At 42.5% G+C, this 24,994-nt stretch overlaps 1 protein-coding gene across 1 annotated transcript in view; it reads right to left on the bottom strand.

Annotated features, from left to right (window-relative positions):
• Positions 1 to 13,767, bottom strand: part of dab2ipa (DAB2 interacting protein a) — a 109,917-nt gene extending 96,150 nt beyond the window's left edge. The window contains exon 1 of the mRNA XM_021605356.2: positions 13,252 to 13,767. Coding sequence (XP_021461031.2) covers positions 13,252 to 13,291 — 40 coding nt within the window. The 5' untranslated portion in view covers positions 13,292 to 13,767. The remainder of the gene's footprint in view (positions 1 to 13,251) is intronic.
• Positions 13,768 to 24,994: the final 11,227 nt, after the last annotated feature.

Genomic DNA, 24,994 nt, shown 5'->3' with positions numbered 1-24,994 from the left:
CTGGGGACTGTGCAGACTGTGCTTGCCACTCAAGTAAACTGAACTCGCGGTCATATTCCAGGCAATTTTTTTTCACTCCTCAATTGTCCTCAAATGTTGGTGATCGCGTGCCCACTGGAGCTGCTTCTTCTTGTTTTTAGCTGATAGGTATGGAACCCGGTGTGGTCGTCTGATGCAATAGCCCATCCATGACAAGGCTCAACGAGTTGTGCGTTCCAAGATGCCGTTCTGCACACCACTGTTGTACCGCCATTTTTATTTATCCGTTATTTTACCAGGTAAGTTGACTGAGAACACGTTCTCATTTGCAGCAACGACCTGGGGAATAGTTACAGGGGAGAGGAGGGGGATTAATGAGCCAATTGTAAACTGGGGATTATTAGGTAACCGTGATGGTTTGAGGGCCAGATTGGGAATTTAGCCAGGACACCAGGGTTAACACCCCTACTCTTACGATATGTGCCATGGGATCTTAAATGACCTCAGAGAGTCAGGACACCCGTTTAACGTCCCATCCGAAAGACAGCACCCTATACAGGGCAGTGTCCCCAATCACTGCCCTGGGGCATTGGGATATTTATTTAGACCAGAGGAAAGAGTGCCTCCTACTGGCCCTCCAACACCACCTCCAGCAGCATCTGGTCTCCCATCCAGGAACTGACCAGGACCAACCCTGCTTAGCTTCAGAAGCAAGCCAGCAGCGGTATGCAGAGTGGTATGCGGATGACATTTGTTGGTTGGATGCCCGCCTGTTAGCTTACACAATTCTTGCCATTGTCCTTTTGATCGCTCTCGTCAGAGCTGTTTTCACCCACAGGATTTTGCTGACCGGATGTTTTTTGTTTGACACCATTCCCGGTAAACCCTAGATACTGGTGTGTGAAAAACCCTAGATACTGGTGCGTGAAAAGCCCAGGGGGGCAGCCATTTCTGAGATACTGGATCCGGCTCACTTGGCACCGACGATTATACCACGCTCAAAGTCGCTTAGGTCACTTGTTTTGCCCATTCTAACGTTCAATCAAACAGTAACTGAATGCCTCACTGACTGTCGGCCTGCGTTATATAAAAAGCCATGGCCATGTGACTCACTGTCTGCAGGAGCGATCAATTTTCGTGACCGGGATGGTGTACCTAACTGTCCGGTGAGTGTAACCTTCACTGTTGGCTTTCAAATCCCAGTTTTGGTTGTGGAGAAGGTTCTACTTGAGACTGGTCCTCATCACTACAGTGAAGGATATCTTTATACTCAAAGATAACTAGTGATACCAGATAAAGGATTGTCCTAAACACCCTAAATCAGCTTATTACTCCACCCAGCTCTGGCCAACAAAAACTTTGCCAAAACTTCAGTGCTAATTCCAGGTCTTGTGCTCTGCATTGGCTTTCATCTAGAGATGGGCGATAAAGGGAAAACGTCCATATCACCATAAATAGACTCAATTATCACAATAACGATCAATCTAAGGATAAATAAATAACATTAATGTGCACCAGTTACTTTAAAAAAAATACTCACTGAGCTGACAGAGAATGCCACGGGTGTGCAAAGTTGTCATCAAGGAAAAGGGTGGCTACTTTGAAGAATCTCAAATATAAAATATATTTTCTTGGTTACTAAATGATTCCATACGTGTTATTTCATAGTTTTGATGTCATCACTATTATTCTATAAATGTAGAAAAACAGTAAAAATAAAGAAAAACCCTTGAATGTGTAGGTGTGTCCAAACTTTTGACTAGTACTTTTTAAACATTTTATTTCACCTTTATTTAACCAGTTAGGCTAGTTGAGAACAAGTTCTAATTTACAACTGTGACCTGGCCAACATAAAGCAAAGCGACACAAACAACAACAGAGTTAAACATAGAATAAACAAACATACAGTCAATAACACAATATACTTTTTTTTCTATGTACAGTGTGTGCAAATGAGGTAAGATAAGGGAGGTAAGGCAATAAATAGGCCATAGTGGCGAAATAATTACAACTTAGCAATTAAACACAGGAGTGATAGATGTGCAGATGATGATGTGTAAGTAGAGATACTGGGGTGCAATGGAGCAAAAATAACAGTATGGGATGAGGTAGTTGGATGGGTTATTTACAGATGGGCTATGTACAGGTGCAGTGATCTGTGAGCTGCTCAGAAAGCTGGTGCTTAAAGTTAGTAAGGGAGATATGTTTCTCCAGCTTCAGTGATTGTTTCAGTTAGTTCCAGTCATTGGCAGCAGAGAACTGGAAGGAAAGGCGGCCAAAGGAAGAATTGGGTATAGGGGTAAACAGTGAAGTATTCCATGCTGGAGCCCGTGCTACGGGTGGGTGCTGCTATGTTGACCAGTGAGCTGAGATAAGGTGGGGCTTTACCTAGCAAAAAATTATAGATGACCAGTGGCCAGTGGGTTTGGCGACGAATATGAAGCGAGGGCCAACCAACGTGAGCATACATGTCGCAGTGGTGGGTGGTATATGGGGCTTTGGTGACAAAATGGATGGCACTGTGATAGACTGCATCCAATTTGTTGAGTAGAGTGATGGAGGCTATTTTGTAAATGACGTCGCCGAAGTCAAAGATCGACAGGATAGTCAGTTTTACGAGGATACAGTGCCTTGCGAAAGTATTCGGCCCCCTTGAACTTTGCGACCTTTTGCCATATTTCAGGCTTCAAACATAAAGATATAAAACTGTATTTTTTTGTGAAGAATCAACAACAAGTGGGACACAATCATGAAGTGGAACGACATTTATTGGATATTTCAAACTTCTTTAACAAATCAAAAACTGAAAAAATGGGCGTGCAAAATTATTCAGCCCCTTTACTTTCAGTGCAGCAAACGCTCTCCAGAAGTTCAGTGAGGATCTCTGAATGATCCAATGTTGACCTAAATGACTAATGATGATAAATACAATCCACCTGTGTGTAATCAAGTCTCCGTATAAATGCACCTGCACTGTGATAGTCTCAGAGGTCCGTTAAAAGCGCAGAGAGCATCATGAAGAACACACCAGGCAGGTCCGAGATACTGTTGTGAAGAAGTTTAAAGCTGGATTTGGATACAAAAATATTTCCCAAGCTTTAAACATCCCAAGGAGCACTGTGCAAGCAATAATATTGAAATGGAAGGAGTATCAGACCACTGCAAATCTACCAAGACCTGGCCGTCCCTCTAAACTTTCAGCTCATACAAGGAGAAGACTGATCAGAGATGCAGCCAAGAGGCCCATGATCACTCTGGATGAACTGCAGAGATCTACAGCTGAGGTGGGAGACTCTGTCCATAGGACAACAATCAGTCGTATAATGCACAAATCTGGCCTTTATGGAAGAGTTGCAAGAAGAAAGCCATTTCTTAAAGATATCCATAAAAAGTGTTGTTTAAGGTTTGCCACAAGCCACCTCGGAGACACACCAAACATGTGGAAGAAGGTGCTCTGGTCAGATGAAACCAAAATTGAACTTTTTGGCAACAATGCAAGACGTTATGTTTGGCGTAAAAGCAACACAGCTCATCACCCTGAACACACCATACCCACTGTCAAACATGGTGGTGGCAGCATCATGGTTTGGGCCTGCTTTTCGTCAGCAGGGACAGGGAAGATGGTTAAAATTGATGGGAATATGGATGGAGCCAAATACAGGACCATTCTGGAAGAAAATCTGATGGAGTCTGCAAAAGACCTGAGACTGAGACGGAGATTTGTCTTCCAACAAGACAATGATCCAAAACATAAAGCAAAATCTACAATGGAATGGTTCAAAAATAAACATATCCAGGTGTTAGAATGGCCAAGTCAAAGTCCAGACCTGAATCCAATCGAGAATCTGTGGAAAGAACTGAAAACTGCTGTTCACAAATGCTCTCCATCCAACCTCACTGAGCTCGAGCTGTTTTGCAAGGAGGAATGGGAAAAAATTTCAGTCTCTCGATGTGCAAAACTGATAGAGACATACCCCAAGCGACTTACAGCTGTAATCGCAGCAAAAGGTGGCGCTACAAAGTATTAACTTAAGGGGGCTGAATAATTTTGCACGCCCAATTTTTCAGTTTTTGATTTGTTAAAAAAGTTTGAAATATCCAATAAATGTCGTTCCACTTCATGATTGTGTCCCACTTGTTGTTGATTCTTCACAAAAAAAATACAGTTTTATATCTTTATGTTTGAAGCCTGAAATGTGGCAAAAGGTCGCAAAGTTCAAGGGGGCCGAATACTTTCGCAAGGCACTGTATGTTTGGCAGCACGAGTGAAGGATGCTTTGTTGTGAAATAGGAAGCCGATTCTAGATTTAATTTTGGATTGGAGATGCTTAATGTGAGCATGAAAGGAGAGTTTAAAGTCTAACCAGATACCTAGGTATTTGTCCACATATTCTAAGTATGTCCAGAGTTGTGATGCTGGACGGGCAGGCAGCGATCGGTTGAAGAGCATGCATTTAATTTTACTTGCGTTTAAGAGCAGCTGGATGCCAAGGAAGGAGAGTTGTATGGCACTGAAGCTCGTCTGGAGATTAGTTAGCACAGTTTCCAAAGAAGGGCAAGAGGTATACAGAACGGTGTCGTCTGCGTAGAGGTGGATCAGAGAATCACCAGCAGCAAGAGCGACATCATTGATGCATACAGAGAAAAGAGTCGGCCCGAGAATTGAACCCTGTGGCACCCCCATAGACTTCCAGAGGTCCGGACAACAGGCCCTCCAATTTGACACACTGAACTCTGTCTGAGAAGTAGTTGGTGAACCAGGCAAGGCAGTCATTTGAGAAACCAAGGCTGTCGAGTCTGCCAATAGGAATGTGGTGATTGACAGAGTCCAAAGCCTTGGCCAGGGCGATGAATACAGCTGCACAGTACTGTCTCTTATCGATGGCTGTTATATCGTTTAGGACCTTGAGCGTGGCTGAGGTGCACCCATGACCAGCTAGGAAACCAGATTGCATAGTGGAGAAGGTACGGTGGGTTTCGAAATGGTCAGTGATCTGTTTGTTAACTTGGCTTTCGAAGACCTTAGAAAGGCAGGGTAGGACAGATATACAGTGGGGCAAAAAAGTATTTAGTCAGCCACCATTTGTGCAAGTTCTCCCACTTAAAAAGATGAGAGAGGCCTGTAATTTTCATCATAGGTACACTTCAACTATGACAGACAAAATGAGAAAAAAAAAATCCAGAAAATCACATTGTAGGATTTTTAATGAATTTATTTGCAAATTATGGTGGAAAATAAGTATTTGGTCACCTACGAACAAGCAAGATTTCTGGCTCTCACAGACCTGTAACTTCTTTAAGAGGCTCCTCTGACCTCCACTCGTTACCTGTATTAATGGCACCTGTTTGAACTTGTTATCAGTATAAAAGACACCTGTCCACAACCTCAAACAGTCACACTCCAAACTCCACTATGGCCATGACCAAAGAGCTGTCAAAGGACACCATTTATTTATGTAATATGACATTTTGCCCATATCGCCCAGCCCTAAGACTTAGGCTACAACATTTCAAACTTCACATTCCTTTAGTAAAGGCTACTTATCGTTATTATCCAAATCAGTAAAATGTCCTCGATAAATGATTGGTTCGGTCAGTATCGATCATTTTCTGTTTATTGTCCCAGCTCTACTTTCATCAGGATTAGCAATCCTATCAATAGCATGCTGACTGTGTGTCTATATGTAAAGATTAGGATTGCAACGTTTTGGAAAGATCCAGAAAACTGGGAATGTTTTCCGGAATTTTACAACCCAAGTAAAGATTGAGATTGTCATAATTTATCATCCAAGCGACATTGTTTGAGCACATAGATGATTCTAGTAGTGAGTGAGCGTGGCAAATGAATGGAAAAGATGGGTTTCCCTCTGGAGAACGTGATTTGAAAAGTGTACAGAAATAATGTCCTGATGGAAGGATAATAAGCAGTGTTGTGTACATTCTCTCTAGATGGACCTTCTCAATCCAGTTGGTGGTAAACTGGTAAGGAACTATTGTTTCTGCAGGCAGTGTGACTCTGAGCTATTGTACATTGACGAGAGCGGTCTAGAGACACAAAATGCAATCACTAGACAAGGTGTACAGCATCCAACCAGGTCTGAAATACTTTTAAGCCAAACATTCTTCACAACACAGCATGATGCAAACAGCAAAAAAACACAAAAACCATCCTCATGCTGCATGGTTTCACTCAAGTTTACAGGCTATTACAGCCCTGCCACATTTCTGTGTCTGTTTTAATGTATTGGAATGTGAGTCCTGATGGAGAATTACACCATTCAAATTCACACCGAGCTGGTGTTTAATGCACCTACTGCTTGCTGACTTAGACCTATACAGTACAACACATTCTGCCAAAAAGAACTTCACTTTGGTGACTTATGGGTGGTGAAGTCACAACTTGGCATGATTGAAGAGCTACCGGCTGGCATTTCTATACTGGCGTTACCATGGCAGCAAACTATATTTTTACATCTAGATTGAAAACATACATATCAACTCAAAATGGTATTGGTCACACGTGCCAAACACAACAGGGTGTAGACTACTGTGAAATGCTTACTTACAAGCCCATTCCCAACAATGCAGATTTTAAAAGACAAATATTTGCTAAATGAAAAATAAAATAGTAACAAAAACAATAACGAGACTATATACAAGGAGTACCAGTACCGAGTCAATGTGGAGGGGTACATTCAAAAGCATTGTTGACTCTGGAGTTTTGTGATTGGAATGTACAGTACCTGTGGATTGCACTGCAACGTGCGTCTGTCTTCCACAAAGAGCACAAAGCAATGAAGGGACTCCCTGGAGAGATACAGTCTCTCTCTCTCTCTCTCTCTCTCAGCAAAAGATCCCAGCTGGGAAAGGTGTAAGGATGAGGGAAAACTTCAGACATACTTTTTCTCACTCCAAAGAAAGAGTGCCTTTGATCCTTCCCTCTGAAAGCTAAACAGTAAGTTAGAGACATCCACAATGGCCCGGCCGTTTCCCCCTTCTCTCAACTCAAAGAGAGGCCGTCACAAAATCAAGACTGCCTCTCCGAGGTGTGTCCCCCACTCTTCCATGAGTAAAGAAAATAATAGAAATGAGGCATCTTTCTCTCTGTGGCATTCAGGGGAACAAGCACTGCAGAGAGCTACATTCTTGGCTTAGAGTAGCCAACCAGAGGGCACGGTATATAGGGAGTCAGGCTACAGTAGGTAGCTGGAGTCAGAACTGAGAAGGCAGGCTTCACAAGCCTTGTGAAATGTCCTTCAAAAGAAGTGTCATGACGTTGGCCTGGGAGTAGGTTTATGACAGTCATAAATACCTCTTCCCCTCTTTTTCCTCTCTCTACCCTACTGATGTTACATTTGCAAAACCCTTGGTTAACATAGAGATTCTGGGAACATCAGAAGGTAGGGGGAAATGAACTATGTTCTGGTAGGCCGACCAATTGAACACATGCGGTGGTACATAATGAATATGATGTCAGTTCGGTTGTCATCTGAGACATTCTCATCAATGTTAAGATGACAAACTCTACAGTGGAAAGTCTACACATTGTAGTTATCAGATTCACATGGAATTGTTGTTCAATTTAAATGTTTGAATATGAAATTATTTGTGATGGGGTGAAATGTGATTTTAGCTTCTAAAATGTGAGATTTGGGTTTTCATAAGATAGGGCTCTGCTCAATCAGTAGCCCGCCCCTGTGAAGGGACATGGGCTATAAAACTTTTCAAACACGCCCTCCTCTCCCTTCCTATATAAGCCCTTGACAACAACATAACCTCCTGTTCCGAGGACGTGAGGACGACGGTCTGATGTCAGAATGGTTCAGATAATAACTACAGAACAAAGCCAACATCAGCGTGAGCTTTGGTTGCGAATGGTATGAACTTTGAACTGTTATTCACTACAGAAGTGATACCTCCTAGCCGTTGAGTTAGCAACAGCCGCTGCAAACGAGGGTTAGGAAGGAACAGACAGAGTATCCCGTCTACCACACAACGACATTACTACACCGTATTCAATTTACCAGCAGAGACATTCTTCAAAGGACAAAGGACTCGGTTGGGCAACACGGCCATCCATCTACCACCAACCTACCGAAGCGCAGCGCAGAGTAAATATTTATTTAATTTTCCTTTTCCAAATGGGCGGTAATTTAGAATGCATTAGATACTGTATTTACGATAGCACAGCTTCGCCCTTTGTTCCTCAGTCTTCCCGCTCTTTCACTCAAACCCATACCCTTTTCTTGTGTAACCAGCTGTCATATCTGTTCCGCCCACTAGGGACATTTTCCTTTATGATGTAATTTGTAATCAAGTTATGATTTAAATATGTGTAATTCTGTGTGATTAGTTAGGTATTTAGTAAATAAATCATTAAACCCAATTTTGTATTGCTGATTCAACTTGTTAGCCAGGGTTCGTGCAGATAACCAAGAATTTACAACTTTCAGATGAGACGGAATTAAGATGAAGATTAATATTGACTGCTATTGATGTAAAATATTACGAGGTCTTTAAGAGTTTATTCGGAAGATAACAGCTCTATAAATATTATTTCATGGTGCCCGACTCTCTAGTTAATTACATTTACATGATTAGCTCAATCAGGTAATATTAATTACGGAGAAATTATTTTATAGAATAGCGTGTCATATCACTTAATCCGGCATAGCCAAAGACACGACAAAGCATAGTGAAATGTATCATATCACTAGCATACGGAAAAATAACATGGCTTTGAAAGTATGGTCTTGTTATGAGATTTATTTTTATTTTTTTAAATCTGTGACTTATCTCTGCCATAGCCGGCCGCTGTTTCTTGAACAACGGTGTCCTTGGCCTACAAAGAGGGGTAATACTGTTCTGAATTTATGAAAAATACTTTCTCTCTCTCTATGCTATATGCTGTTCCACTGTATGTTCTCAACTCATCGCTATGAGCCTATCATTGTGTCGTGCACTCCAGCCCACTGGCCTGACTAGCTGTGCAAGACAGAACTTCCTGAGTGGAGGACCATAGAAACAACAGTGAAGATTGGGCAGGGGATTAATACAAGTCAGCTGGTTTTTCACAGACAAAGACACTTATGTGCAGCATATGAGGTCAGCAAATTGCCCTGGCGTATGACGGCCAGCTGAGCCAAGTTCCTCTCTGAAGGAATTTGGACTTCAAATGTCACAAGCCCAAACACTTTAACATGTTTATGTGTATATGTCAAAGACGGAGCACGAGATCTACAGTGAAGGGACATGTGCTTATTGTCTTCTCCTTGGCAACTCAACATTTAACCACAGTGGCTCAACAGGTGGAGTTTAAAGGCCACGCACGCCTCCAACTCAATCATCAAGTTTGCGGACGACACAACAGTGGTAGGCTTGATTACCAGCAACGACGAGACGGCCTACAGGGAGGTGGTGAAGGCCCTTGGAGTGTGGTGTCAGGAAAATAACCTCACACTCAAAGTCAACAAAACTAAGGAGATGATTGTGGACTTCAGGAAACAGCAGAGGGAACACCCCCTATCCACATCAATGGAACAGTAGTGGAGAGGGTAGTAAGTTTTAAGTTCCTCGGCGTACACATCACAGACAAACTGAATTGGTCCACCCACACAGACAGCATCGTGAAGAAGGCGCAGCAGCGCCTCTTCAACCTCAGGAGGCTGAAGAAATTTGGCTTGTCACCAAAAGCACTCACAAACTTCTACAGATGCACAATCGAGAGCATCCTGTTGGGCTGTATCACCGCCTGGTACGGCAACTGCTCCGCCCACAACCGTAAGGCTCTCCAGAGGGTAGTGAGGTCTGCACAACGCATCACCGGGGGCAAACTACCTGCCCTCCAGGACACCTACACCACCCGATGTCACAGGAAGGCCATAAAGATCATCAAGGACAACAACCACCCGAGCCACTGCCTGTTCACCCCGCTATCATCCAGAAGGCGAGGTCAGTACAGGTGCATCAAAGCTGGGACCGAGAGACTGAAAAACAGCTTCTATCTCAAGTCCATCGGACTGTTAAACAGCCACCACTAACATTGAGTGGCTGCTGCCAACACACTGACTCAACTCCAGCCACTTTAATGATGGGAATTGATGGGAAATTATGTAAAATATATCACTAGCCACTTTAAACAATGCTACCTAATATAATGTTTACATACCCTACATTATTCATCTCATATGTATACGTATATACTGTACTCTATATCATCTACTGCATCTTTATGTAATACATGTATCACTAGCCATCTCATATGTATATACTGCACTCAATACCATCTACTGTATCTTGCTAGTAGTTTTGGAATTGTTAGCTAGATTACTTGTTGGTTATTACTGCATTGTCGGAACTAGAAGCACAAGCATTTCGCTGCACTCGCATTAACATCTGCTAACCATGTGTATGTGACAAATAAAATTTGATTTGATTTGAATAGAATAGAAAAAGAGAACTAGTGTGTCAAATACTTCACACCATTTAGTCAAACCATTTAGCCCAATCTAGTCAATATTTTATCTTTATTTTTATATATCTGACAATTAAATCAGTTACTCCGCTCTAATACAACTGAGCTGAATAAAGTGACCCGTATCATTAAATCGCAAACATTTCATAGAAATGTAAAATCTCTCAAATCAGTACCTTGCTCTCGAGGTGAATTGAAGTGCCAAAGGCAACTGTCATCATACCGATCAGTAAATCCACTGAAGCATATAGCAGGAGCATTGACAACTGAGCCTTGTTACTATATTCAAAGACAATTTGATGAGTGACAGCCTCACATTTCCACCTAAATGACATGGAAGAGCTGGTGTCAGCTAGCCAACATACTTTCACAACTGTACAGGATAAAGTGGATTTAAAAACAAAAACTACCATTGCATAGACTAAAAAGGTTACAAATGAATCTTCAACACTTATCAGTTTAAAGCTAGATTTAATGCACCTACGCAGTTTAACGCCCCAAAAAGTTGAGTCAAAAAGAAGTGTAATAAATTCAGAGGCAAGCACTTTGCCTTTCAAGAGGGCCAAAATGGACCCATTAAAATGTCATCCACAATCCTCAGCTTTAACTCAAAAGGCATGAGCAAGCCGTACCACTTTTTTAAGGGGCACTGTAAATAATCCAATGCAAATAGACTTTCGAGATATTATTTTCTAACCTATATTAGAGTTCTTTGGTCACGGAAATAATTGCCAAGATGGCACCGACAGACATGGCAGTTCTGCTTCTAGCTCCTAATTCCACTTATGTACACTGGAGGCATTTTTCAATCTGGAGGGGGGACTCATCCCAAGCAGACAAGTTCTCCCATGCTAGAGGGGATAAAAACAAAACTGTTTAGCCTACTTGGTAAAATTGGAAGAAAAAAAACATGGGAGATTTTTAGTAAACCACCGTACAACACATTTTACAGTTCATAATTGTTTCATTGACATTTCAAAATCAGGCAACAGTGGTTAGATTATTTGGTTTGAAAGACATACTGTATCTAAATGTTGGCAGTGAATATGACCATTTTTGTAACAAGGGAAACATCTAAATTGATGAACAAAAGGATGGGGGGACCCAAGTATAATGCCACTGTGGGATGTTGGGTCTTTCTCCCCAACAGTAGAGTTAAGATCATCCCAAAACTGCAATAACATGTCCACTATAGGCTACTGCCAATCCATAATTACAACACAGTAAGAAAATGTTGACAATTTTCATGCTAAAGCAGATTATGTCCAATTTAATAATTATGTCATCAAGATTATGCTAACACCTTGTGTTAGATTTAGGCCTACTGCAGGTTGTCTGGAGCATGTCACCCCTTAGTGTCAAAAAAACAAATGGTTTTGGATACTTAAGAGAATGATGAGTAAACACTATGTAATATTAACTGTTGATATTGCTATTTTAGCTCAATATTCATGAATATTTGAGAAGGAATTTCTAATTGTGTTTTTCAGCTGTTAGAGTAGTAGAGGTAAAAAAAAAAAAAGTCTGTACCAGACCAGTATCTTTAGTACTGACAGTGAATCCTGCAAGTGCTAATATCCTTCAATTAATTATTCATCACACCAAAACATTGAATGCTCATAAAGCTAGAAATTCTAAAATATGTATTCAAATTAACCATAGGGCATGTTAAATAGAAAATTAGGCTGATATCTTCATTCAAACTCTTACGAACTAAAGAATAGTATAAGTAAATGTGTTGCTCATATCAGAGCATTGACATGAAGATACTGGCAGTTATGAACAAAGAAGTGTCTAGGTTACTGACTGGTGCATCAGGGGGAGTATAGGGCCAGCACAACCCAGACAAGAGCCTAGAGGAAGACTGTCTGAGCACCAACACCAGGATGGGTGACTACTCTAATCCATGCTCGACTGTGTAGATACTAGATATTGGTTCAACTCATTGAAGTACACTTAGTTGTAGAATTTAATAAGAGAACAGACTATATTTCCAAGGAAATTAAAGTTAGTGTGGTATTCTCATGACAAATTTGAAAATGGCACAGAGCCCGGCTAATAAAACGGAATAAATCCAAGTCAGCCAAGTGTGGCTGTAGAAATATTCAGTATTCCAAGTGGATTGCTATTTGAAACAAAGGAGAATATCTCATCAACAGTACACTGAAAAGTTCTCCTGAAATGTTAAAATAATGTACAAGCTTTTAAGAGAAACAATCTCTGTTGTTTTCTCAAACATCTTAGTGACTCCTACACGTCCTCACACTTGAGCCGATGTGCTGCGCAGTTGTTATTCCTCAGAAGACCCAACACAGGATTTTTATGAGTCATTCAGCCCACAGATTACAGAGTGGAAATCCAGTTGCTGCACAGAGTGTTCGAATTTATTCTGAGACAGAAAAATACCCCAGACATCACATTCTATGCAAAAACAGTAAACAGTCCAATCACTTTTTCAACTAACGCAACTAACAATCTCTATGGACTAAAACATTCTTCCTAGTGGCTTTCAAATGGACTAAAAGTTATTCCTAGTAAACAGTATGTTGAATACAGTATTAGAACCCCCAGGCTTCTGCTCTATCTACTCGAACAAAACATCTGATTCATAGGAATTCCACAAGCAATCTGTCTCCACAGCAAACAACCCCACTTCACCAGAACTCAAATCTGGAACTGAATGAGAGAGAAGCACAAAGTGAACAACTAACAATCTTCCTAACCTTAAAGCGCCCTTTGCCACGGGGACAGAAGCAGGCTTCAACAGTTTGTCTGCTTTATTAAAACGTTCTCCTTACCATTGTAGCTCTCCGGTTTGGCCGCGTTGTCCAACTCCATAACTTCACAGCACCGAATGAGGCATACTCCTTTCTGCCAGCACTGTGCGTGTGTGTGCGTGAGGATGTAGAATCGAGTGAGGCACAGAAACGTATCCTCGTCTCCCGCCTGTCCCAGTGAGTAGCGCTGCCTAGTTTTGCAGGGGCAGCTCTGCTGTGTTCTGGCTGCTGCTACGCTACATCTGGCAGCCGTTCCAAGACTATGATTGGGTTGAGCTCAACTCAGGGCCTGGCTGCCAGCTTTCGCTACTCAGCTCTTAAAGACACAGCATGTTTTTTCTTCTTCTCTCCCTTTTCATCATATGGTCACTAAACAAAACATAGCTCAGAATCCCTCTCACTTCAGTTCTCTGAGATCCTGACCAATGGCCGGCCACCTTCTCCTCTACACAACCAGGTTGCGATGCAGGGGCAACAGCAGCTAGGGGCACAGCAGCTAAGGGGCACAGCAGCTAAGGGCACAGCAGCTAAGGGCACAGCAGTTAAGGGCACAGCAGTTAAGGGCACAGGAGCTAAGGGCACAGGAGCTAAGGGGCACAGCAGCTAAGGGGCACAGCAGCTAAGGGGCACAGCAGCTAAGGGGCACAGCAGCTAAGGGGCACAGCAGCTAAGGGGCACAGCAGCTAAGGGCACAGCAGCTAAGGGCACAGCAGTTAAGGGCACAGCAGTTAAGGGCACAGGAGCTAAGGGCACAGGAGCTAAGGGGCACAGGAGCTAAGGGGCACAGCAGCTAAGGGCACAGGAGCTAAGGGGCACAGCAGCTAAGGGCACAGGAGCTAAGGGGCACAGCAGCTAAGGGCACAGGAGCTAAGGGGCACAGGAGCTAAGGGGCACAGGAGCTAAGGGGCACAGCAGCTAAGGGCACAGGAGCTAAGGGGCACAGCAGCTAAGGGCACAGGCGCTAAGGGGTACAGCAGCTAGGGGCTGGAGTCCTGCATCGGATCGGATACCCACGGTTCCTGGTAGAATGAAAACATTATTTCAGTCCGTGGGCTGGCTCGTGGTTCAGAACCATTACATTGCAGGTCGGAAACATTTCAAATCAAGATAATACACTTTTTAAAAACCCAGAAGCTTCATGTGTTGCGTTGTGTTTGCGAATTCCATTCTGTGAGCAGCGAGGCAGACTTAAGACATCAGCCGCGCTCGCATTGAGAGTGTTTGGAGCTGGGAACTACAGTATCCCTTATTTGTGTGATGCTAAAACGTTATAAATTGTCCACGCACAGAGCTTATGTTCCCTCTCCCCACATGAGTATATGACACATTGCCAAGCTTACTTTCCCTGGATACATTTTTTGTTGACATTTTACATTTTTTCTCTACCAACTAAGCTACACGGGACTAGCCTAGCTCACGCAAAAATGTCTAGCATAGGCCTAACCAGAGAGAAATATAGGTTACAACATTATAGGGGAAACAGGTGCTGCACGAGTGAAATCCCCAGTTTGGAAGGACAATGACGAGGTAGATGGATGCACAGCTTGCACAAAGTGCAAGCAGGTAGGCCTATTTGTTCTCGATAAATCAGTTAATTATCAATTATTTATTACATTAATTCAGGCTTTTGTTAATTAGACTACACGCAGGCCATGTAAAAAGTGTGAACCGGAGCGGCTGGTAAAAGTTTGAGGAACCTACTAAATAAATGTAGCCTATTTTTGCAGCCTATATTCGAGTCTGGGAATGGTTTATTTCAATTTAGGCTATTTGATTATCGAAACAATATTGAAGACAAAGGTCTTATTTTGTTATGTCGGCTACATGCTTTCATTTGGTAAGAAGTCTAATTAGAAGGCTCTTTCTCTCAAAGCGATTTGAGTGACACATCGCATTATAAAATAAAATAATATAGTTCTTAATGCATGGCATGGTTTCCTTTTATCCAAATGGTGAATAGATATGCAGACAAATTAATTAATGCAGGGAAGGGGAATAGTAATAATAGCCTAATAATATTCATAATAAAGCCTACTACTCTGGAGTCATACATTTTTTTACATAAATTAATGTTATATGACTGGTTTACGGATTCGCTCTTTGAACAATTCTATGCCAGTGGGTCGGGTTGCGGAGAAAAATCTGTCCTGATGTCAGGTGGGGCTCTGAATTGATGTGGCCGGCGTGGCTCCAAAAAACTGACCTATGAAGGACACTACTTGGGGCACACCTAGGGACACTACTGTGCAAAAACAAGCAATAATAGGCAAATGTATGGATTATATTACACCAAGGAATTTCTATTTTGAGTCCTGTGGTAATAGTTTGCCATTATTGCAGCGTACTGGGAAAGGAATGACTAGAAAAGGTTTGAGGATGTTCAGAGTCATTGACTGCTGAGACCTCCAGTGGTAAGGAAAGGAAATAGGCTAGGTTCACCCATGTCTCAGTAAGACAGTTGGCTCAAAAAAGCATGTTTGTTTTCATACATTTTTACAATATAGCCAATTTTGACTTTGCTGCTGGCCCATCTAGCAGAAATCACTCAGTTCTGTCTCCAGGAAAAGCCTAAACATAAACCTGAAAACTTTGCAAAACATTAGTTTCAGTATTTTTTCATATCTAAGCACACTCTTCCACCGTTAGGCCTAATCCACAAGCAGTTTATCCTCATTCTGAAAAAAAAGCCTTGATTTCACCACCACAAGCAATTTTCGCATCAAGTTTAATTTACCTACATCTAGGCTCAATTCATTTGTAGCATTATGACTCAAACAAAAAATCAGTTACTCCAGACTCCATCCTTAGTCAAATGTCTAAACCAATATTTACAACAAGTAGCCTAGTTTACTCTGCTTCCGATTGTTGATTACTTTGCAATTTCTTCTTCAAAGACGGAGTGAACGAACAAGATCACATATTTTACTTGTACTCTACTGTGTTGATTGACAGGTAAGCGTTTCATCCCATAGTATAGTGGAGTGATGTGTACTCAGTTTGGTAGGGTAGGAGTGGGTAGACTGTACTTACTGTTGTCTGTGGCCAGGGCTGTTTTGTCTCCAAGGGTGTGGCAGTCTCTGGGCACAGTGAGGGTATGACGTAGTAGCCACACCGTGCACGACTCGGCCCGGCGCTCCTGCAGCAGCAGCGGGTGGATCTGGGTAACAGCCAGGACAACAGGCAATGACAACAACTTATGCTACAGTTGCTACTGGTAATAAACAATGGGACAGTTCACTCCAGGCTCCAGAAGGGTGGAATTCCACTCTCCTTAAAAAAAACTAATACAAATGTAGGCCTACATGATTTCCCTTCTCTTCAATCCTCACACCACATATTATTAATTATTTGGTAGGAGTTAAATACCTCTTGTTTGTCCAATAGGAGTAGCTGACAGTCGGTAACTATGCAGAACTTTGGCTTCCATATGGCAGGCTCAGTGAAAGGCTGGCCGCAGGATATCCAGTTAGTTGATGAGCTCTTCATATCTGCAAAACATGCATATTAACAAGCTATGACAGACAATGAATGTGGATTCCATTTAATTAATAGGTTTTTTATTCCCGTATTTATTCCCATATGAATTACAGTACCTGTAAGTACATGGAAGCAAGTCCCTTCTATTGGAATGGATGACAAACGTGCACATAAAAAAAACATGCCAGCATCCCGGATTGTACAGTGGAGATGGGACTCATGTAAGCTCTGATAAAGAGCAAACAATCAATGCATTTTTCAGATCCCTTATTCCGCCACATCACACAGAGGGCATCAAGCCTTGGTGGTCTCGTACAGGCAGCACAGATCATGTCATTGCAGGCGAACACTGTGCTTTTAGTAATCCCCACTTTCTGAGAGATTAAGGTTACTACCAGGGGTCAAATGTCCCATGCGTGTTACATCCTCTAATGTTCACAAGTTCAAGTAGTATACTGCTTGAGGAAGAAGGATTTTGTCTCATTTGATGTTAACCTTATGATAGGCTACATCAGCATTGTCAGTAAGTGTGTGCCCATATCAGACTGAAGACATAGCAAGGCTGAGTGATTGTTCCCTCTTCTGAAGCATGGATAAGTGTCCCGTGTGTCCAGCTAAGCTTACAGCTTAGTCCTGCTTACTTTTTCTTTCTAATGGTTGCATCACTCCTGTCAACTGTGTTACTGTTTTTTACACAACCAAGCTTGTATCCTGCATTTTAATATTGGTATTATGGTTTCATAACTTGTCAAGAAGAAAAGGAAAGACACATGAATTCGATTTTCACCTGTCATGACTCATGTGTAGCTAGGTAGCTAGAATTACTACATCAGGAATTTTGATTTAGAGCTGGCCAAAACATTAAAAACACCTTTCTAATATTGAGTTGCACCCTCAGAACAGCTTCAATTCGTCGGGGCATGGGCTCTACAAGGTGCCGAAAGCGTTCGACAGGGATGCTGGCACATGTTGATTCCAGTGCTTCCCACAGTTGTATTAAGTTGGCTGTATGTCATTTGGGTGGTGGACCATTATTGATACACAAGGGAAACTGCTGAGCGTGAAAAACCCAGCAGCGTTGCAGTTCTTGACACAAACAGGTGCGCCTGGTACATACTGCCATACCCCGCGCACTTTTGTCTTGCCCATTCACCCTCAATGTCACACAATCCATGTCTCAATTATCTCAAGGCTTAAAAATCCTTCTTTAACATGTCTCACCCCCTTCATCTACACACTGATTGAAGTGGATTTAACAAGTGACATCAATAAGGGATCATAGCTTTCGCCTGGATACACCTGGTGAGTCTGTCATGGAAAGAGCAGGTGTTCGTATTGTTTTGTACACGGAGTGTTTACTTCACGTGCATGGAATAACATTTTTTCAAGCATATCAACCTAGTTAGCTAGGAGCCGATTGCTTTGAGGCAAAGCGACTTCCTCCCCCTTTCATCCGTACTTGAGGTTCCATTAGCTAGCTAGTTAGCTAAACACGTTTGCTGTGTTTAATTGCTACTTACCGATAACCCTCATCCAACCTTGAAATTGACATCGTGAAAGATGGGTCACCAAATTCTGCATATTATTTCGAAGTAGAGCGCACTTTTCCCGGGGATAACGATTCAAAAATAAAGTGACGTCTCCCTCAGCTATTAATGATTGAGGCATGTAATCTACTTTAAGCATTGTTTCGCATATCACACCATGATGAATACAAATGGAAATTCAGCGTAAGAGAATAATCCGTGCGAATGTTCACTCTCACTTTTCAGGACCATCCACATGGTTTCCACAACTTCTTGGCCTCGCGCTGTGCATTTCACACTTCAAATACAAAATAAAACTTGCTGACAGAAAATAGGGCCGTGTTTTGACACAGCTACAACGTCCTTAAACACCTTAATTAAATTAAAGGATTAACTGTCTGGCATAGACTTAGGCTGTGATCAATTGTTTCGGGTTTGTTTCTCTCTTATTTACTTTTAAATACATTACTTTTTGGAAACGTTTATGGGACGTAGAAGCTAGGCGTATTTAGCCCTGCAGTAGATACACTACATGGTCAAAAGTATATGGACACGCCTTCAAAATTAGTGGATTCGGCTATTTCAACCACAATGGTTGCTGACAGGTGTATAACACTCGCACTTCACATTGTTGCGAATGAGATTATACCATAGAAGAAGACACATTTATAAAATTCAGCACACAGCCATGCAATCTCCATAGAGATCTCAACTGTAAGTGCTGTTATTGTGAAGTGGAAATACCTAGGAGCAACAACGGCTCAGCTGCTAAGTGGTAGGCCACACAAGTTCACAGAATGGGACTGCGGAGTGCTGAAGCGCATAAAAATCGTGTACCCCAGTTGCAACACTCACTACCGAGTTCCAAACGGCCTCTGGAAGCAAGGTCAGCACAAAAACTGTTTAGACGGGAGCGTCAAGAAATGGATTTCCATGGCCGAGCAGCTGCACACAAGCTTAAGTTTACCATTCATTCCCACAATGCCAAGCGTTGGCTGGAGTGGTGTAAAGCTCGCCACAATTGGAAGAGGGGACCAACTCCATATTAATGCCCATGATTTTGGAATGAGATGTTCGAAGAGCACATACTTTTGGCCGTGTAGTATTCATAGTGTATGTCTTCAGACCTCGAATTTGATTGTCATTGTGACTTACTCAGTGGTGTAAAGTACTTAGGTAAAAAATATATATATTTTAATTTTATTTCACCTTTATTTAACCAGGTAGACCAGTTGAGAACAAGTTGTCATTTACAACTGCAACCTGGCCAAGATAAAGCAAAGCAGTGCGACAAAAAACAACAACACAGAGTTATATAAAATCTATATACAGTGTGTGCATATGGCATAAGGAGGTAAGGCATTAAATAGGCCATAGTAGCGAAGTAATTACAATTTAGCAAATTAACACTGGAGTGATAGATGTGCAAGTAGAAATACTGGTGTGCAAAAGAGCAAAAAAAAGTACATAAAAACAATATGGGGATGAGGTAGGTAGTTGGATGGGCTATTTACAGATGGGCTGTGTACAGCTGCAGCGATCGGCAAGCTGCTCAGATAGCTGATGCTTAAAGTTAGTGAGGGAGATATAAGTCTCCAACTTCAGCGATTTTTTTTTTTTGCAGCAGAGAACTGGAAGGAAAGGCGGCCAAAGCAGGTTTTGGCTTTGGGGATGACCAGTGAGATAGAGTGCCTTGCGAAAGTATTCGGCCCCCTTGAACTTTGCGACCTTTTGCCACATTTCAGGCTTCAAACATAAAGATATAAAACTGTATTTTTTTGTGAAGAATCAACAAGTGGGACACAATCATGAAGTGGAACGACATTTATTGGATATTTCAAACTTTTTTAACAAATCAAAAACTGAAAAATTGGGCGTGCAAAATTATTCAGCCCCCTTAAGTTAATACTTTGTAGTGCCACCTTTTGCTGCGATTACAGCTGTAAGTCGTTTGGGGTATGTCTCTATCAGTTTTGCACATCGAGAGACTGACATTTTTTCCCATTCCTCCTTGCAAAACAGCTCGAGCTCAGTGAGGTTGGATGGAGAGCATTTGTGAACAGCAGTTTTCAGTTCTTTCCACAGATTCTCGATTGGATTCAGGTCTGGACTTTGACTTGGCCATTCTAACACCTGGATATGTTTATTTTTGAACCATTCCATTGTAGATTTTGCTTTATGTTTTGGATCATTGTCTTGTTGGAAGACAAATCTCCGTCCCAGTCTCAGGTCTTTTGCAGACTCCATCAGGTTTTCTTCCAGAATGGTCCTGTATTTGGCTCCATCCATCTTCCCATCAATTTTAACCATCTTCCCTGTCCCTGCTGAAGAAAAGCAGGCCCAAACCATGATGCTGCCACCACCATGTTTGACAGTGGGGATGGTGTGTTCAGCTGTGTTGCTTTTACGCCAAACATAACGTTTTGCATTGTTGCCAAAAAGTTCAATTTTGGTTTCATCTGACCAGAGCACCTTCTTCCACATGTTTGGTGTGTCTCCCAGGTGGCTTGTGGCAAACTTTAAACAACACTTTTTATGGATATCTTTAAGAAATGGCTTTCTTCTTGCCACTCTTCCATAAAGGCCAGATTTGTGCAATATACGACTGATTGTTGTCCTATGGACAGAGTCTCCCACCTCAGCTGTAGATCTCTGCATCTCATCCAGAGTGATCATGGGCCTCTTGGCTGCATCTCTGCATCTCAGTCTTCTCCTTGTATGAGCTGAAAGTTTAGAGGGACGGCCAGGTCTTGGTAGATTTGCAGTGGTCTGATACTCCTTCCATTTCAATATTATCGCTTGCACAGTGCTCCTTGGGATGTTTAAAGCTTGGGAAATCTTTTTGTATCCAAATCCGGCTTTAAACTTCTTCACAACAGTATCTCGGACCTGCCTGGTGTGTTCCTTGTTCTTCATGATGCTCTCTGCGCTTTTAACGGACCTCTGAGACTATCACAGTGCAGGTGCATTTATACGGAGACTTGATTACACACAGGTGGATTGTATTTATCATCATTAGTCATTTAGGTCAACATTGGATCATTCAGAGATCCTCACTGAACTTCTGGAGAGAGTTTGCTGCACTGAAAGTAAAGGGGCTGAATAATTTTGCACACCCAATTTTTCAGTTTTTGATTTGTTAAAAAAGTTTGAAATATCCAATAAATGTCGTTCCACTTCATGATTGTGTCCCACTTGTTGTTGATTCTTCACAAAAAAATACAGTTTTATATCTTTATGTTTGAAGCCTGAAATGTGGCAAAAGGTCGCAAAGTTCAAGGGGGCCGAATACTTTTGCAAGGCACTGTATACCTGCTGGAGCGCATGCTACGGGTGGGTGTTGTTATGGTGACCAGTGAGCTGAGATAAGGCAGAGCTTTACCTAGCAAAGACTTATAGATGACCTGGAGCCAGTGCTCTGGTGACGAATATGTAGCAAGGGCCAGCCGACGACAGCATACAGGTCGCAGTGGTGGGTGGTATATGGGGCTTTGGTGACAAAACGGATGGCACTGTGATAGACTGCATCCAGTTTGCTGAGTAGAGTGTTGGAGGCTATTTTGTAAATGACATCACCGAAGTCGAGGATCGGTAGGATAGTCAGTTTTACAAGGGTATGTTTGGCAGCGTAAGTGAAAGATGCTTTGTTGTGAAATAGGAAGCCGATTCTAGATTTAATTTTGGATTGGAGATGCTTAATATGAGTCTGGAAGTGGAGTTAACAGTCTAGCCAGACACCTAGGTATTTGTAGTTGTCCACATATTCTAAGTCAGAACCGTCCAGAGTAGTGATGCTAGTCAGGCGGGCGGGTGCGGGCAGCGATCGGTTGAAAAACATGCATTTAGGGGGCCTCCCGGGTGGCGCAGTGGTTAAGGGTACTGCCAGTTGTGCCTCCAGAGACTCTGGATTCGCGTCCAGGCTCTGTCATTACCGGCCACGACCGGGAGGTCCGTGGGCTGACGCACAATTGGTATAGCGTCGTCCGGGTTAGGGAGGGTTTGGCCAGTAGGGATATCCTTGTCTCATCGCGCACCAGCGACTCCTGTGGCGGGCAGGGCGAAGTGCACGCTAACCAAGGTTGCCAGGTGCTCAGTGTTTACTCCGACACATTGGTGCGGCTGGCTTCCGGGTTGGATGCGCGCTGTGTTAAGAAGCAGTGCGGCTTGGTTGGGTTGTGTATTGGAGGACACGTGACCTTCAACCTTCGTCTCTCCCGAGCCCGTACAGGAGTTGTAGCGATGAGACAAGATAGTAGCAAACAATTGGATACCATGAAATTGGGGAGAAAAAGGGGGTAAAATTCAACAAAAAAATTGAAAAGAAAAACATGCATTTAGTTTTTACATGCATTTGGAGGCCACGGAAGGAGTGTTGCATTGTTTGGAGGTTTGTTAACACAGTGTCCAAAGAAGGGCCAGATGTATACAGAATGATGTAGTCTGCGTAGAGGTGGATCAAGGAATCACCTGCAGCAAGAGCGACATCGTTGATATATACAGAGAAAAGAGTCGGCCCGAGAATTGAATCCTGTGGTACCCCCATAGAGACTGCCAGAGGTCCGGACAACAGGCCCTCCGATTTTACACACTGAACTCTGTCTGAGAAGTAGTTGGTGAACCAGGCGAGGCAGTCATTTGAGAAACCAAGGCTGTTGAGTCTACCGATAAGAATACGGTGATTGACAGAATCGAAAGCCTTGGCCAGGTCGATGAAGACGGCCACACAGTACTGTCTTTTATCGACAGCGGTTCTGATATCTTTTAGTACCTTGAGAGTGGCTGAGGTGCACCCGTGATCAGCTCGGAAACCAGATTGCACAGCGGAGAAGGTACGGTGGGATTTGAAATGGTCAGTGATCTGTTTGTTAACTTGGCTTTCGAAGACTTTAGAAAGGCAGGGTAGGATGGATATAGGTCTGTAACAGTTTGGGTCTAGAGTGTCACCCCCTTTGAAGAGGGGGATGACCGCGGCAACTTTCCAATCTTTATGAATCGTGGGTCGAGACGAAAGAGAGGTTGAACAGACTGGTAATAGGGGTTGCAACACTGGCGGCGGATAATTTTAGAAAGAGAGGGTCCAGATTGTCTAGCCCTGCTGATTTGCACGGGTCCAGGTTTTGCAGCTCTTTCAGAACATCTGCTATCTGGATTTGGGTGAAGGAGAAGCTGGGGAGGCTTGGGCAAGTAGCTGCGGGGGGTGCGGAGCTGTTGGCCGGGGTTGGGGTAGCCAGGAGGAAAGCATGACCAGCCGTAGAGAAATGCTTATTGAAATTCTCGATTATTGTGGAAATACTTTAAAGTACTACTTGACGTTTTCTGGGGTATCTGTACTTTACATTACTATTTATATTTTTGACTACTCCTACTTTTACTTCAGTACATTCCTATAGAAAATAATGTACTTTTTACTCCATACATTTTCCCTGATACCCAAAAGTACTCGTTACATTTTGAATGGGGTTGCAGGTAGCTTAGCGGTTGTGCGGTAGGCCAGTAACCGAAAGGTCGCTGCTTTGCATTCCTGAGCCAAATACATTAGGAGAAAAATCTGTCAATGTGCCCTTGAGTAAGGCACTTAACCATAGTTGCTCTGGATAAGAGCATCTGCAAAATAACTAAAATGTAAATTAATGATCTGGCGGACTCACTAAACACACATTTTTTTTGTAAATGATGTCTGAGTGTTGGATATCCATGAATTTTTAAAACAAGAAAATGGTGCTGTATGATTTGCTTAATATAAAGATTTTTAAATGATTTATACTTTTACTTTTGATACTTAAGTATATTTTTGCAATTACATTTAATTACAGATGTTATTGCGAGTGTATCGAAATGCTTGTGCTTCTAGTTCTGACAGCGCAGCAATATCTAACAAGTAATCTAACAATTCCACAACAAATACCTAATACACACAAATCTAAGTAAAGGAATGGAATAAGAATAAATGGATGAGTAATGTCAGAGCGGCATAGGCTAAGATGCAATAGATGGTATAGAATACAGTATATACATATGAGATGAGTAATGAAAGATATGAAAACATTATTAAAGTATTATTAAAGTAGCCAATGATTTCAAGTCTGTATGTAGGCGGCCGCCTCTCTGTGTTAGTGGTGGCTGTTTAACAGTCTGATGGCCTTGAGATAGAAGCTGTTTTTCAGCCTCTCGGTCCCAGCTTTAACGCACCTGTACTGACCTCGCCTTCTGGATGGTAGCGGGGTGAACAGGCAGTGGCTCGGGTGGTTGTTGTTCCTGATGATCTCTTTGGCCTTCCTGTGACATCGGTGCTGTAGGTGTCCTGGAGGGCAGGTCATTTGCCCCCGGTGATGCATTGTGCAGTCCACACTACCCTCTGGAGAGCCCTGTGGTTGTGGGCGGTGCAGTTTCCGTACCAGGCGGTGATACAGCCAGACAGGATGCTCTCAATTGTGCGTCTGTAAAAGCTTGTGAGGGTTTAAGGTGACAAGCCAAATTTCTTCAGCCTCCTGAAGTTGAAGAGGCGCTGTTGCGCCTTCTTTACCACACTGTCTGTGTGGGTGGACCATTTCAGTTTATCAGGGATATGTACACCGAGGAACTTAAAACTTTCCACCTTCTCCACTGCTGTCCCATCGATGTAGATAGGGGGTGCTTAAGTATATACTTAAGTATATTTAAAACCAAATACTTTTAGACTTTTACTCAAGTAGTATTTTACTTGGTGACTTTCACTTTTACTTGAGTAATTTTCTATTAAGGTATCTTTACTTTTACTCAAG

Source organism: Oncorhynchus mykiss, chromosome 6, assembly GCF_013265735.2.
Source record: "Oncorhynchus mykiss isolate Arlee chromosome 6, USDA_OmykA_1.1, whole genome shotgun sequence".
Taxonomy (NCBI): domain Eukaryota; kingdom Metazoa; phylum Chordata; class Actinopteri; order Salmoniformes; family Salmonidae; genus Oncorhynchus; species Oncorhynchus mykiss.
This window is presented reverse-complemented; position numbering and strand designations above follow the sequence as displayed.